General features: G+C 41.5%; 1 protein-coding gene across 1 annotated transcript in view; it reads right to left on the bottom strand.

Moving 5' to 3' along the window:
• The window catches only part of Dpy19l2 (dpy-19 like 2), a 137,719-nt gene extending 120,787 nt beyond the window's left edge, over positions 1-16,932 (bottom strand). Inside the window, exons 1-4 of the mRNA XM_057768122.1 lie at positions 16,539-16,932; positions 11,566-11,590; positions 9,095-9,182; positions 7,499-7,636 (exon numbers count right to left, since the gene is read on the bottom strand). Coding sequence (XP_057624105.1) covers positions 7,499-7,636; positions 9,095-9,182; positions 11,566-11,590; positions 16,539-16,902 — 615 coding nt within the window. The 5' untranslated portion in view covers positions 16,903-16,932. The remainder of the gene's footprint in view (positions 1-7,498; positions 7,637-9,094; positions 9,183-11,565; positions 11,591-16,538) is intronic.
• Positions 16,933-17,314: the final 382 nt, after the last annotated feature.

Raw genomic sequence — 17,314 nt, forward strand, 5'->3', positions numbered from 1 at the left:
CAGAAGAGATGGAGAAGGACACTTTATTCTCATAACAGGAACAATTCATCAGGATAAAGTCTCAAACGTGAATATCTATGCCCCTAATATAAAAGCAACCACATATGTAAAAGAAACATTACTAAAACTCAAAGCACACATCACACCCCACACACTAATAGTAGGAGATTTCAACACACTTCTCTCACCAATGAACAGGTCAGCCAGACAGAAACTTAACAGAGAAATAAGAGAACTAATAGAAATAATGAATCAAATGGACTTAACAGACACCTATAGAACATTCCACCCAAACAGGAAAGAATATGTCATCTTCTCAGCACCTCATGGAACCTTCTCAAAAATTAATCACATATTCGGTAACAAAGCAAACATCCATATACAAAAAAGTTAGAATCTGATCAAATCACCATGGAGTAAAGATAGAATTTAATAATACTGCTTCCCCCAGAAAGCCTACAAACTCATGTAAACTGAACAGTCAACTTGGTCAAGGAAGAAATAAAGAAAGAAATTAAAGTCTTCCTTGAATTCAAATAAAATGAAGACACACCATACCCAAACCTATGGGACACTATGAAAGCAGTGCTAAGAGGAAAGTTCATAGCACTAAGTGTCCACATTAAAAAAAAAAAAAAAAAAAACTGAGAAAGCTCACATCAGTGACTTAACAGCACACCTGAAAGCTCTAGAAAAAAAAGAAGAAGACTCACCCAGGAGGAGTAGAAGACTGGAAATAATCAAACTGAGGGCTGAAAGCAACAAAATAGAAAAACAGAAAACAATCCAAAGAATAAATAAAACAAAGAGCTGGTTCTTTGAGAAAATCAACAAGATTGACAAACCCCTATCCAAACTACTCAAAACGCAGAGAGAGAACACTCAAATTGACAAGATCAGAAATGAAAAGGGGGCATAACAACAGATACTGAGGAAATTCCGAGAATCATTAGGTCTTACTACAAAAGCCTGTACTCCACAAAATTGGAAAACGTAAAAGAAATGGACATTTTTTTTTAGAGAGTACCATATACCTAAATTAAATCAAGACCAGGTGAACAATTTAAATAGATCTATAAATAGTGAAGAAATAGAAGCTGTCATAAAAAACCTCCCAACCAAAAACAGCCCAGGACCAGATAGTTTTAGTGCAGAATTCTACCAGAACTTCCAAGAAGAGCTGATGCCTATACTCCTTAATGTGTTTCACAGAATAGAGTCATTGCCAAACTCTTTTTATGAAGCTACAGTTACCCTGGTACCAAAACCAAACAAAGACTCAACCAAGAAAGAGAATTACAGACCAATCTCACTCATGAACATCAATACAAACATTCTCAATAAAATAATGGCAAACTGAATCCAAGAACACATCAAAAAAATCATCCATCATGATCAAGTAGGGTTCATTCCAGAAATTCAGGGCTGGTTCAACGTACGAAAATCTATCAATGTAATCCATCATATAAATAAACTGAAAGAAAAAAGCCATATGATCATTTCATTAGATCCTGATAAAGCATTTGACAAAATTCAACACCCCTTTATGATAAAGGTCTTGGAGAGATTAGAGATACAAGAATCATACGTATGTAATAAAAGCAATATACAGCAAGCTAATAGCTAACATCAAATTAAATGGAGAGAAACTCAAAGCCATTCCACTAAAATCAGGAACAAGACAAGGCTGTCCACTCTCTCCATATCTCTTCAACATAATGCTTGAAGTTCTAGCAATAGCAATAAGAAAACATAAGGAGATCAAGGGATTTGAATTGGAAATGAAGAAGTCAAACTTTAGTTATTTACAAATAATATAATAGTGTAAATAAGTACCCCAATAACTCTACCAGAGAACTCCTAAAGCTGATAAATACCTTCAGCGATGTGGCAAGATACAAGATCAACTCAAAAAAATCAGCAGCCCTCCTATACACGAAGGATAAAGAAGAAGAGAGGGAAATCAGAGAAACTTCACCTTTCATGATAGCCACAAATAGCATAAAGTATCTTGGGGTAACACTAACCAAGGAAGTGAAAGATCTATCTGACAAGAGCTTTAAGTCTTTGAATAAAGAAATTGAAGAGGATACCAGAAAATGGAAGGATCTCCCATGCTCTTGGATTGGTAGGATCAACATAGTAAGAATGGCAATTCTGCCAAAGGCAATCTACAAATTCAATGCAATCCCCATCAAAATCCCAACAAAATTCTTCATAGACCTTGAGAGAACAATAGTCAACTTTATATGGAAAAACAAAAAATCCAAGATAGCCAAATCAGTCCTGTACAATAAAGTAACTTCCGGAGGCATCACCATCCCTGACTTTCAGCTCTATTACAGTGCTACAGTAATGAAAACAGCTTGGTATTGGCATAAAAACAGAGATGTTGACCAATGGAATTGAATTGAAGACACTGATATTAACCTACAAATCTATGAACACCTGATTTTTGACAAAAAGCTAAAATTATACAATGGAAGAAAGAAAACATCTTCAACAAATGGTGCTGGCATAACTGGATGTCACCCTGTAAAAGAATGAAAATAGATTCATATCTATCACCATGAACAAAAGTCAAAAACAAATGGATTAAAGACCTCAATATAAAACTGACCACGCTGAACCTGATAGAAGAGAAAGTGGGAAGTAGCCTGCTACACATGGGTACAGGAGACCACTTCCTGCGTAAAACCCCAGTAGCACAGACACTGAGAGCAACAATAAATAAATGGGACCTCCTGAAACTGAGAAGCTTCTGTAAAGCAAAAGACACAATTAGACAAAAAGGCAGCCTACTGAATGGGAAAATATTTTCATCAACCCCACATCAGACAAAGGTCTGATCTCTAAAATATATAAAGAGCTCAAGAACTTAGATATTAAAATTATAAATAACCCAATTCAAAAAATGGAGTATGGAACTAAACAAAGAATTCTTAACAGAAGAAGTTCAAATGGCCAAAAGATACTTAAGAAAATGTTCAATGTCCTTAGCTATCAAGGAAATGCAAATCAAAACAACTTTGAGATACCATCTTAAACTTGTCAGAATGGCTAAGATTAAGAATACTAATCATAGCTTATGCTGGAGAGGATGTGGAACACTCATCCATTACTCGTGGGAATGCAAACTTGTACAACTACTTTGGAAATCAGTATGGTGGTTTCTCAGAAAATTGGGAATCAATCAACCTCAGGATCCAGTAATACCATGCTTGGGCATATACCCAAAAGATGCTCAATCATAGTAGAAAAAGCATTTGTTCAGCTATGTTCATAGCAGCATTATTTGTAATAGCCAAGACTTGAAAACAATATAGATTCCCCTCATCTAAAGAAAGGATAAAGAAAATGTGGCACATTTACACATTAGAGTAAAAAACAGTACACTCAGCGGTAAAAAAAAAAAATGACATCTTGAATTTTGCATGCAAATGGAGGGAATTAAAAAACACTGTCTGAGTGAAGTAACCCAGACCAAAAAAAGATGAATATGGTTTGTACTCTCTCATAAATGCATACTAGTTATAAACAAAGGACATTGAGCCTATAGTTCATGATCCTAGGGAGATGAAGTAATAAGGTGAACCCAAAGAAAAAAGTATATAGACCCACCTGGACATTGCAAACAGACAAGATTGCCTCACATAACTGGAATCAGGGGGTAGGGGGAGGAAGGGAGGGTAAGAGGAGAAGAGGAGGCGAGAAGGGGAGAGTTAAGGAGAACTTGGAATGGGATAGTCAAGATGGAGGAAGGATAGATATGAGAGAAAAGAAAGAGATACCTTGATTGAGGGAGCCATTATAGGGTTATCAGAAACCTGGCTCTAGATAAATTCCCAGGAATTCACAAAGAGAACCTCACCTAAGACGCTAAGCATTAGAGGAGAGGGGACCCAATCTTGATTAGCCCTGTAGTCAGACTGATGAATATCTTAAATATCACCATAGAACCTTCATTTAGCAACTGATGGAAACAGAGGCAGAGACCCATATCGGAGTACTGTACTGAGCTCCCCAGAGTGGAAGGAATGAGAATATGAGCAAAAAGGTCAAGACCATGATAGATTCATCCACTGAAACCTAACTAAAGGAGTGAAGGACCACTACAAGGAAGGAATCACAGGCACTAGAGAAGGGAAAAGAATCCTATGCTCATGTACTGGAAGAGGTAATGTTGTGAAGATAACCATAGGACCAAACTTATTTACAAATTCAATGCAGCAATCTCAATCAAAATTCCTAATTCATTCATCACCAAAATAAAAGAAATTGTCCTAAAATTCATATGGAACCACAAATGACCCCAAATAGCTAAAACAATCCTGAATAAAAAGAACAATACTGGAGGGATTACCATTCTAGACTGGAAGATATATTGCAGAGTCATAGTTAAAAACAATATGGTACTGGCACAAAAACAGACATGAGGACCAGTGGGAAAACAACTGAAGACCCAAACATGGGTTCACATAACTTCAGTTGTCTGCTATTTGACAAAGGTGCCAAAAAAATTTTTTTTATTTCTTTTTTTTATTAAAAATTTCCACCTCCTCTCCGCCTCCCTTTTCCCTCCCCCTCCCCACACTCCCCACTCCCCACTCCCCTTCCCCTCACTCTCCATTCCAAAGAGCAGTCATGGTTCCCTGCCCTGTGGGAAGTCCAAGGCCCTTCCCCCTCCATCCAGGTCTAGGAAGGTGAGCATCCAAACAGGCTAGGCTCCCACAAAGCCAGTACATGCAGTAGGATCAAAACCCAGTGCCATTGTCCTTGGCTTCTCAGCAGCCCTCATTGTCTGAACTGAAGGAATAAAAGCATCTTCAAGAAATGTTGCTGGGAACTGCATGTTCACATGAAGAAGAATGAAATTAAACCCAATCTGTCACCTTGCACAAAAACTAAGGCCAAACTGATCAAAGACTTAAATGAGAAATATGAAACAGTGAAATTATTAAAGAAAACATAGCCAGGTCCCTATCAGATATAGGTGTATAGAAGGACTTTCTGAAGAGGACTCCATTTGCTCGAGAATTAAGGCCAACGACTGCCAAGTGGGACCTCATAAAACACAAAGCTCCTGCAGAGCTGAAGAAGAACTCACCTGGCTGACGACAAAGCCTACAGAGTGGAAGAGAATCTTTGCCAGCTACACATCTGGCAGTGTAAGAAATCCATAATATATAAAGAACTCGGAAGCAAGAATTAAACCAACACATGACACATTCAAAACCAATGGCCTGGGTTCTCAGAAGAAAAAGAAAAGATTAGAAAATATCTCAGAAATGTTCATTGGTCCTTTTTATTTAGGGAAATGCAAATCAAAATTACTGAGATTTCATTTTACACCAGTCAGAATGGCAACAACAAAGATCAAAGAAGAAAAGAAAAGAACGACAAATTTTGGTGGAGGTGTGGGGAAAAGGGAACACTCATTCTTTGTACTGCAGACTGGTGCAGCTACTGGGGAAATCAGTGTGGATAGTGCTCACAAAGCTAAAATTTACTATACAACCCAGCTATAGCAGTCCTTTGACAGTGTACTCCACACTCTTGCTCAACCATGTTCATAATATAGGAAATGGAAACAACCTAAATGAAAATGTGGTACATATACGATATGGAAGACGATTTACCTGTAAATAAAAATGAAGCCATGAATTTTGTGGGTAAATGGGTGGAAATAGAAAATCATATTGAGTGAGGTAACCCAGATCTAGAAAGACAAATGTCGCATGTTCTGTCATAGAATGCTCCTACTTATAAATCTTGAGGTACGGGTATGTTACTTAAAGTAACTACATAAACCATAAGTATAATGGGATCATTGCCTGGTTGGGGGTTGGGTGGGGAGCAACTTGAACAGTATTGAATAAGTGACCAAACTGGGGAAGTGGAAAGGGGAGCATCAATTAAGGAGGGAAGGGAAATAAATATTGAAAAGGGAGAAAGGTAAAAATAGTAAGGATATCTGAAAAAGTCACAAGAAGTTATATGGTTTTCTATCTACTTAAGACACCTATAAAAAGCTGGCATATAAATATACACATGTAGTTCAAATGAAATTTTCCCATGTAGACTGACCATGTTCCCTCCAAAAGCCATAGACCAGCTAAGGAAACCCAGACACCAGGCATGAGAAGTCCTCATTCAAGTTGTTCGTCAGTGTTGTACAAGAGACTCCCAAAACATACAGGTTATTGCTATTGCCTTGGTGGTCCCCCAGATGGAGAAGGTAAGCCCCTATTGCTCAAGACACAATGCACTGCAGATGCATGCCCCAGGGACATGAACTGGAACTGACCTGAATTTCTCCTCCCTGAGGGCTAACTTTCATGGTACCAGGAGTTGCCAGGCAACCTTACAAAGGAGGGAAGCCACCAACAGTCCTCCAGCTATGAAGTCTATTAACTGCAGCAATATTGACATAGCACAGTAGCCCTAAGGGTACAGCAGTGCTGTGCAGAGCTTGGCGCTGACCACCAACTCTGGAACTGGACATGGCCTGCACAGGTTTAAGTCAGGCAGAGTCCCAGGAGCTGAGAGTGAGGAATGGACACCAGCTCCCACCCTTAGCCAAGAAGCTATCTCTAGCTCGCATCACTTGTAAAGGAAACATTAGTTTTTGCCAATTGAGTCTCACTGGGGATATTAACCACACTTAAGGGTAAGGCCCATGCCTAGAAGTAGATGGCCAACCCAAAACTCAGGGGTAGTTTTGTATACTTTTTGTCTTATATTACTTTGTTTGACTGTTTTTTCATCTCACTGTTTTTTTGAATGTATATTATGATTTCCAATTTTGTATTTCTATAGGTTTTATTTTTGTCTCTGTCTCTTGTGGGATTTTTTTATACTTTTTATTCCATTTTTCTCATGTTTTTTGTTTGATTGTTTGCTTTCCAAAGAGAGAGGTAAGGAAAATGTGAAATTGGGCAGGTGGGGAAGATCTAGGAGGTGGGGAAGGAAAACAATGGTCAGAATATACCGTATAAAAATATTTTCAATAAAAAAGAATTCACAAATGAAGCTTACCAAAGATTTTGTTGTTGTTGTTTCTCAAATTTCTAGACTCCCATTAAAAAAACATACTTTGTAAGGCTAAATATTTTTTAAAAGTCCACAGATTACTGGCCATGCGACCAAGTAAATCTTACTTTGGCAGTGAACTCCAAGGCCCTTGTTCCGCTGCCAGTCTCACTGTCCCTTCATGTGCTCTCCATGCCAACTCTCACGGCCCCAAGCTGAGCCCTGGTCCCAGCTGTCCTGCCTTAGTTACAATTCCCACGCTAAGGTGTCCTCTCTGACGTCATGTAAGGGGGTTCAGTGGGCTGGATTTTAAGAGAGGATTGCTTTATGGTGCGATCAAATCTTAAAAACATCTAAAGTTAACAAACCTAAAATAGAAAACCTCTTTTTTCACCTCTGCTTTTATATTTACCACTTTTATTTGACAATAGCTTGCTAGCATTGTTCATTTCTAAAGACTCCTTACCTCTGGATAAAGATGGAAGCGTTTCACTGTATTGATTACCAGGGGATATTCAGTTAGCCTGTCATTCATGATCATCCACAGTCCTTCCAGAAATGAGGGCGCTTCGATGATGGTCTTGAAGTAGGAATAATAAAGTCCCTTTTAAGAAAGACACACACTGTCAATGTCAATAAAACCTTGAGTTGTTTATAGAACACATTTTAAAACAATTTTTTAGATCATATTTCTTCTGTTATAAAAAGATCATGAAGAAGACTTCCTAGTAACTCCTTGCTGTTAACATTCTCAGACTAAAAATCATGTATCTTCACGTGTCTTCTCTACGATTCTTTCTAGCTTTCTGAAGGTCTGAGATTATTCAGATTACATGAATGGTTGCATGTAGCACGGACAGTGCTTTAAGACATGCATCTAGTGAGTGTACTTTTAACTTGACTAAATATATTTTTCCCATATGCTTAGAAGTTGGCATATAATAAATTCTATCAAAAACAGAGATGTCTTCATGTCGAAGTGCAACTCCACATTTGGAAAGAACAACAGTTTTATTAACTAGTAACGCAGGTTTGTCAGCATCGGGTGACTGGTCCAGCTTACTTTGGAGCTGCAACTGGTGCCTGAGCTGCCTTCCACTGTTCACAGATGCTGTGTCATAAAGTGATCACCCCGGATTGGTAGTTCCAGCACAGGGAATAATGTCCTCTTTAGACCAGGAGGGGATTTCAACTCAAAAGTCTGTACTGTTTTATGTTATTTTCATCTTAAATTTGCTGTTTGCCAAAATAAGTAAATAAATAAATAAAAAGTGCCACGGTGTTTTCCAAAGAAAAGCAAATGCCCCATTCTTCAAAATTTTGAAATAATTGAAACTCCATGCTCATTCATGCTTCACCCGACCGCTTCAGTGTTGATATGTTAAACAACACCAGGGGCTTCTAAATTCAAGCCAGTTCCTAATTGGTTGTTTCTGTGCTGTTTAGATTTTCCTTTCAGTTTATGAAGATAACACAGCAATAAAACTACCAAATCATACCTAATATACCAATGTCTACCTTCAGGGAAATAAAATAAAAATGATTTTTGTTCATAATAAGCTATTGTTTTATGGGATATGCTATAATGTGTGCATTCATCCATTTTCCCCTTCATTTCACTATGTCCCATAAGTCTGTTATGATTTCTACCTTACAGGTAGATGACTGAGACTCAGAGACAACTGATCAGTCCTCACAGAAATAAACACAGGACTGCTGTCTGCACCCAATGTCTGTTCCCAAAGGCCTGCCACAACTATGTTCTTATTTAATAGTAGTTTATATGCCGCCCTTGGAAATAATGCCTTTAAGGTATTCAAGAGCCACACAGACATCAATGATAAATTCAATCCCTGAACCTAAGCCCCGAACGAATCCTCCAGTGCTTCAAGAGGAACTGGAGGAAAATAAAAAGCAGTGCCATCATCTGTGTACTGACCAACTCACACAGGAAGGGTATAAAGGCAATGGGAATCACCCAAAACCCATTTCAGTTCCTGCTAAATCTCTACCTTATTGTCCCACTATCACAGCACAGATTAGTTAGAAGAAAGAACCGAACCATTTCCGTGCGGAAGGTCATCTCCCGTTCCAAAGATGAGAGGTGAGAAAAATGACGGTCATTTTCAAAAAGTGTTATTAAGTGTATCCTGGGGGACAGAAATATACAATAATAATGAGAATGGGCTTCAGAACCAGCCCTAAAACAATTTCAGAGCTCAGAAAGCCATACAATAAAGACAAGTTTTATAACAAATGCTGATTTTACAGTTTACTGATGTAGCTGCTTGTATATTCTTGAGAATTTATTATTCACCATCGCACACACTCCAAACTGCTTGACTCCATTCTTCCATGTGCATCTCCTATTGTACATTCACAGTTCCCATTGTACATGCACAGTTCCTATTGTACATGCACAGTTCCTATTGTACATGCACATCTCCTGTTGTACATGCACATCTCCTATTGTACATGCACATATCCTGTTGTACATACACAGTTCCTATTGTACATGCACATCTCCTGTTGTACATGCACATCTCCTGTTGTACATGCACAGTTCCTATTGTACATGCACAGTTCCTATTGTACATGCACAGTTCCTATTGTACATGCACATATCCTGTTGTACATGCACATCTCCTGTTGTACATGCACAGTTCCTGTTGTACATGCACATCTCCTGTTGTACATGCACAGTTCCTATTGTACATGCACATCTCCTGTTGTACATGCACAGTTCCTATTGTACATGCACAGTTCCTATTGTACATGCACATCTCCTATTGTACATGCACAGTTCCTATTGTACATGCACATCTCCTATTGTACATGCACAGTTCCTGTTGTACATGCACATCTCCTGTTGTACATGCACAGTTCCTATTGTACATGCACAGTTCCTATTGTACATGCACATCTCCTGTTGTACATGCACATCTCCTGTTGTACATGCACATCTCCTGTTGTACATGCACATCTCCAGCTGTACATGCACAGTTCCTATGGTGCCTTCCATTCTTCTTCCACATCCAGCTCCTTAGGAACACGGGAAGAGCTGGGCTGTGGTGGCACACTCCTTTAATGCCAGAACTCGGGAGGCAGAGGCAGGCAGATCTCTGTTGAGTTTGAGGTCAGCCTGGTCTACAGAGTTAGATCTAGGACAGCCAAGGCCACACAGAGAAACCCTGTCTCAAAAATTTAAAAACCAGAAAGGACTATGGTTTTATTTTTTATTTTTATGTTGCAGGAGTGATTCAAAGGGGCTGGAAAATACTTTTGTAACCACTGAAAAGCACTTCTAATATAATTTAAGTAAAATCGCTTTTAAATAAGGTAATTTTAAAAGAAGTGTAAGTCCATACAAAGAATGGTCTTTTAAGTCCCCAGAAGCCTATACTTGAAGGTTCACAGCAGTGAAACTCAGCAGCCATTGCTAGTGACCAAGGCATGTACGTGGTGAAATTAGTCACAGTCAGGGAACGCGCTGCCCTCAGTTTATAAAATCTTCCCAACAAAAATACAAACAAAGTTCACGTATCAACATAGTTTCTGCCCTGGATTCACATGCAGGTCATATGCCAGAAAACCAACAGTGTAGAAGAATGGCTCCTTCCTGGTCCAGCCTCAGGGCTCACAGCAAAATTGTTAGGCAGATGGCAAGACAGAGAAACACTCTCCAGGAAAGCTTCCTACGTCTATGAAATGTTAGCTCATGTAGAAACGAAAATATTCCAGATAAAATTTTCAGTTTTTTAAACACATGATTTAAAAAAATAATTTTTAAAATTTTTTTCTTTAAAGAGAGTGCCAGGGAAGGCAGACTGCAGACTCAGAGCACTTCCGCCACACCACTGTGGGAAAGGCTTGCTTTCTGGAGGCAGGATCTCACTATGCCTCGCAGGCTGCCCTCAAACCCACAATCCTGCCACCTCGGTCTCTAAGTGCTGGAACCACAGACATGTACCACCATTTCCAGTTCAGAAAGAAAGTGAGCTTTATCTCCTTTTCTGGGTTTTAGATTGCAGGCATTCCTAAGACTTTAGCTCTAAACTTATGTCAACAGTAACATACAGGTATTCCAGGAAAGCAAAGGCTTTAGGCGTGATAAACTGAAAAGCCTTATGGGGTAGGAGATATTTAAAGAAATAGAGGGGTGAGTCTTTGGTAAAGTGAAAAAATTAATTTGTGGGGCTGGCAAGAAGACTCAGAAGGTAAGATGATCAGCACTCACAGGGCAGTCCACAACCACGTCTGACTCCAGCCCCAGGGAATCTGATGCCCTCATCTGGCCTCTATGAGAACACACGTGGTGTACAAGCATACATACAGATAAAATACCTATGCATATCATTTTTTTTACTTGCTCCCAGGGCATCTGCACTCTAAATGATGCTGTGCACATGAACTGCATACAGAAGTGACGCATAGGTGTCAGCTGACACGGGTATCGATGTCTTGTTTTGCTATTTACAAGTGGCAGTGCCAAAATTTAACCCACATATTTTAAGCTGAGACAAAAAATCTTACCAGTGCAAAATCCCCACAAAGGCAGCTGGAAAAGAAAAAAGAGAAATAATTAAAAACCGTTTTATTGCTAAATGTCTTTAAAATAAGCACTTAGCACTTCAAATGTACACCTAAAGTCAGAGCTCACTGAGCCAGGAAAGCAGCCCCAAAGGAAGTAAAGTAAACTGAGCCATGCTCCCTCTGCAGGTGGGGAGGACCTGGAAGCTTTACATATCCCTCCTTTTAAGAGTGATGAAGTGGGTGGCTTGATCTTTTTGTGACTTTTCAGTATGACTGTCTATTGTTTCTTATTCTCTTCTTCCTTTATATAAAGTGTTTTTTAAAGAATATATACTATGCCAAGGTAAAGGTTCTTTTGGAAAACACTCTGGCCTGCATAATCCAGCCTAGAACACTGTTCCTTGCACTCTTCAGTGATCATTAGATGCAGAAAATCCCTTGTTCAGCCATGCCTTTGGAACTAAGTTGTACTATTCAGGCCCTGACGAACTGCCAGCTCCTGAAGAGAACCTTGGTCCAGGCATGGTCAAGGGTCCAGATGAGCCCCATGCAAGAGGCTAACGGGGTGAGGAACAGGTCCAGTTCAATGCTACTCTAGGTTTGCAGCTTTCTTCAGAGCTCCAAACACAGTGACCAGGAGATGGAGCTGGGAGCAAGGAGGCAAAAGAACAAGTTAAATGCCACAACGCCCCTACTTCTTCCAATGGCTCTTCCTAGATGAATGCCCTTTCATCACAATAAGCTTACACTCATTTCCAAAGTTTTGAATGTTGGTTTTAGTAATTCCCCAGATCCTTGCTGACATGGAGGAGGTAGCTCACTCAGCCACTGCAGTCGTCGCACAGACTTTGTGTTGCATTCCCCAGGGTTGCCCCAAGTACACTTGGCAAGATACCTCATAAGCCACCAGCATTAACCTTCTAAAACTGTTTTTTAAAACCATGCATCTTAATGGATGGAAATAGAAAACACTATCCTGAGTGAGGTATCCCAGACCCAAAAAGAGGAACATGGGATGTACTCACTCATAATTGGTTTCTAGCCATAAATAAAGGACATTGAGCATATAATTTGTGATCCTAGAGAAACTAAATAAGAAGGTGAACCCAAAGAAAAACGTATAGTCATCCGCCTGGATAGGGGAAGTAGACAAGATTGCTGGGCAAAAACTGGGAACTTGTGGGTGGGTGAAGTGGCATGGGGCTAAGGGAAATGGGGTGAGAAACGTGAGAAGGGGAGGATGGGGGGAGCTTGGGAGAATGGGATGGTTGGGATATAGGAAGGGTGGATATGGGAGCAGAGAAATATATATCCTAATTAAGGGAGCCATCTTAGGGTTGGCAAGAGACTTGACTCTAGAGGGGCTCGCAGGTGTCCAGGGAGATGTCCCCAGCTAGTACCTTGGGCAACTGAGGAGAGGGAACCTGAAATGACCCTATCCTATACTGATGAATATCTTGCATATCACCTTAGAACCTTCATCTGGTGATGGATCGAGATAGAGACAGAGACCCAATTTGGAGCAACGGACTGAGCTCTTAAGGTCCAAATGAGGAGCAGAAGGAGGGAGAACATGAGCAAGGAAGTCAGGACCACGAGGGATGCACCCACCCACTGTGACAGTGGAACTGATCTATTGGGAGCTCACCAAGGCCAGCTGGACTGGGACTGAATAAGCATGGGATAAAACCGGACTCTGAACATGGCGGACAATGAAGGCTGATGAGAAGCCAAGGACAATGGCACTAGGTTTCAATCCTAATACATGAACTGGCTTTGTGGGAGCCTAGCCTGTTTGGATGCTCACCTTCCTGGACCTAGATAGAAGTGGGAGGACCTTAGACTTCCCGCAAGGCAGGGAATTTGGACTGCTCTTCAGTATTGAGAGGGAGGGGGAATGGAGTGGGGGGAGGGGGAGAGGAGTGGGGAGAGGGGGAAGGGAGTGGGGGAGGGGGCAATGTGTGGGAAGAGGGGGAGGGAAATGGGAAATGGGGAGGAGGCGGAAATTTTAATTAAAAAAGAATAAAATAAAAAAATAAAACCATGCATCTTGGGTAACAGAATAAAAGCAAAGCAATTTAATTAAGAAACAAAATCACCATGTTGAATTTCCCAGCCCTGCTCCTCTGCCTACATAATGACCATGCTGGGCTCATCTTAACTTCTCAGATTTGCTTGTATTGTATCAGGATGGGAAAACTATAGCCCACTCTCTGTTTTCATGCAATGCTCAAGCTAAAATGTTCTTTGTTTTCAAAAGGTTATTAAAACAACCATTCAATAGTGCCATACAGTCCCTCACACAAAACAAATGTTCTCTGCACCACTCTGAAATAAAAATGTATAACCTTTATATTCAGCTGGGAAAAAAAATGTCCTGAGATAAAGTTTAGTTACTAGTGACAGAGGGTGTCCTATTTGACTACATTTTTTTCTTTTTTTTCCAGTCTCTTGTTAGTGATATATAGTGGGAAATATTTAAAATTACATTTTCAAAATAAAAAAAAAATGGCTTCAGGGAGTAAGAACTTGCTCTGCAAGTGTGAGGACCTAAGTCCAAATCGCCAGAACCCATGTGATAAAGCCAGGCATAACTGCATATTATATAACCCAAGGTTAGGGGTGATGACAAGCAGAGCCTGAGAGCTGGCTGGCCAGCCAGACTACACTAAAGGATGAGCTGATATTTCAGTGGGAGAACCTGTCTCAAGCAAGTAAGGTAGAGAATGGCAGAAAAGGACAGCCCAGGTCCTGCTCTGGCTTCTGTAAGTGTGTGCAGTACAGTGCACACCCACCCCATGCACACATATTCTCACAAAAGGCCAAATACGATCCACCTATCTTTCCAAAGATCCTCAAAATCCAACCGTGTCTCCCAGCCCCTCCTGCCACGACTCCCCAAAAGATGCACGCTTAGGTGCATCTCAGTTTTCCTGTCCCACTTGTCTTTACTCTGCCCCTCTTCTTTCTGTACATTGGTGTTTGCCTTGCAAATCTCCTTGCCACCTTAATTGTCCACATTCACGCAGATGTGGAGGACACCCAAAGTGATTGTCTTCATCCCCTCCTGTCTCCCCTGCTGCTGCTTCAATTTCAGCTGCTATAATCTCATCTGCTACCTTCTCTGTCCGTCTCTCCCCACCCCTCCTGCTGCTGCTGTCATTAGACCATTGTAGTCTGGTTCTAGAAGAGTTTCCCAACTATTCCTTCTGCTCTCGTTCTCAGTACCCTCCAGTCCACAGCACATGCTTCAGCCTCCAGGATCTCAAAAGCACGCACTGACCAAGCAGCCTTCCTGGAGGGAGAAATCATTCAGTGCCAACAACACACAGCTACTGAATGCCATGGAATTTTTTAATAGAACAATTAGTGTTTTAAATATAAATAAGCGTATTTGTATATAAAGTGAACACTTAGTTATTCATAAAGAATGTTTGAACAGCCTTCCCAAGGAGCAACACATCAACTTGTTATCCAGTACTAAATGGTCAGTTCTGAAAACATATACAGACAAGTAACATTATATGGACGGAGAAGGTTATATTTATGTATTTAGGAATGTGTCTCTCTGTGTGTAACAGCATTTACAGAAAATGAGACCATGAGTTTTTAGGAGAGCAAGGGATACATGAGAGGATTTGAGTAGAAAAAAAAAGGGGAGGGGATAAATTATGCAATTTTATTATCTTAAAAATAAATAACAATTAAAAAACAAAGGTAAGAATCCATGTCTTCACACAGAGAGTTCAAATGCCTCAGGCCCATCACTGAGTTGGAAGCTTATGCCAATAGCATCCTCCTTCTAGTCTTCATGCCTTTCTTTTCATCTTAACTTTGTTTCCACACCATGCTGTCCTAGTGCTAAGACAGGTAACCTGCCATTATGTCAGCATCTCTCTCTCTCTCTCTCTCTCTCTCTCTCTCTCTCTCTCTCTCTCTCTCACACACACACACACACACACACACACACACACACACACACACTGTTCCCGGCTCCACACGGCCATATATCAGCCCTCTGCTACTACTCAAGTTCTACCATTTTCTAAAAGTTCTATCTCTCTGAGCTACATTCGCCTTCCATTCTAAAGTATTAACTGTCTCTCCTGAGCACAGCTAGTAAAGTTATTATTCATTTAATAAAGCCATCCATGATTTCCTTAGCCACTCATGGGTAACCATGTGCTACACCTCGATACATTGGAGCTTGGATTTCAGAAAACAGCCCTTATTGATTGTGGCTGTGGCACGGGTCTGTTGGCATAGACGGCAGGTGGAAATCTAAGTACGAATTTCAATTATTCCTCAATTACTGTTAACACTTCAATGTGACAACTCATTTTTACCTCAGCAGTCACATAGCATATGGTGGGAAGAGGCGGGAATGACCTGTATTGATGTAATTGTGTCTCCATTTATATCCGCAGTTAGTGTGGCAAAGCTCTCGTCCCAAATACCAGACAGCAGCAATACTTAAGTTACCTCAGAAACCACGGAAAATTACAGGTATAAATGGAGGAAATGCATGCATGAAAAAAACTCCTAGCAGCTACTGTTAAGCTCAGCAGAGTGGAAGAGTATCAGCAGGGGTGACAAATGCACCGTCTACTCTCCTCCTTCCTCCGCCTTTAGTGATCTCAGCTAAGAAACTTTGATTTAAAATACAAAGCAGCATGACTCTGTCCCGAAGGTAGTCAACCACTTCTACAAACTTGTGTTAACTAGCTGCTCTGACAGGCTTAGCTTTTTTGTTGGCATACAGGCGACCACCAAGTCAGACAATCCCACAAGATAGTTTAAAACAGGAGCTCGAAGGCTGAGAATTCCTGGCATGAGATTCTCAGACATCACCGACAACTCTTCCACCACACCAAACACTGGTGAATGAATCCCCCAAGACCCATGCCAACCCTTCAAGGCTTTAGGCTGGGAGGTAATCCTGCCCGGCTGGGACTGGAGCAGGCTCTGCTCACCTACACCAAAGAGGGTCCTGTGGGAGAAGCGATGATTCTGCAGGGCCTGCACCCTGTCGCGGAGCTGGTCCAAGAGGCTGTGGAGGAACTGGAAGCGGCCGTGAAGAAGGAGCTTGGTGACCTCTTCCAGGTGTAAGTAATTTTGCGCGTTCAGATTTCGGGTCCTCCGCTGCGCGTAGTTGCGGGCGCCCCCAGGCAGGTTCCTGCCGCCCAGGAAGAAAGGTTGCGGCAGCCACCTCTTGGGCCTCTCCGGCGACGCGGCGCGCTCCAGCGGGGGCTCCACCGCCCCTGAGCCCCGACTCCTCCTGGTTTGCAATGCGTCGGGGTCCGATTCCCTGAGTTTACTCCTCGTCGGCCCTACCATCTTCTCATAGTCTGTGGTCAGGTGGATGGAGCTGGGTCACCGCAGGGCGAGGTTCGGGGGCCGGACTCACTTGGCAGCCTCAACGACCAGCCCCCGCCGCCGTTGCGGGCAGCCTCGTCGTCATGGCGACCGTGAAACAAAGATGGCGAGCGTGCGGTCCAGGAAGCCTTGCGCTCTCCACGTGCAGCCCGCGCGCGCATGCCAGCGCGACTTGCGAGTGGTGTGACCTGCCCCAGGGCCTGGGCCCTGAAGGACAGTACTCGTTAGCTCATTCTTTAAGTAACATGGTCTGTTCCAACGAAGTTGCTCAGATCCTGGCTCGGAGAAGAAGGGGACAGGCTCAGGAGTTCATTGCCTCCCTAAACCAGAAGCCACCCTGGTTCAGAAAAAGGTCTTGGCCTCACAGTTTCTA

This window comes from Chionomys nivalis, chromosome 4 (genome assembly GCF_950005125.1).
Source record: "Chionomys nivalis chromosome 4, mChiNiv1.1, whole genome shotgun sequence".
NCBI lineage: Eukaryota > Metazoa > Chordata > Mammalia > Rodentia > Cricetidae > Chionomys > Chionomys nivalis.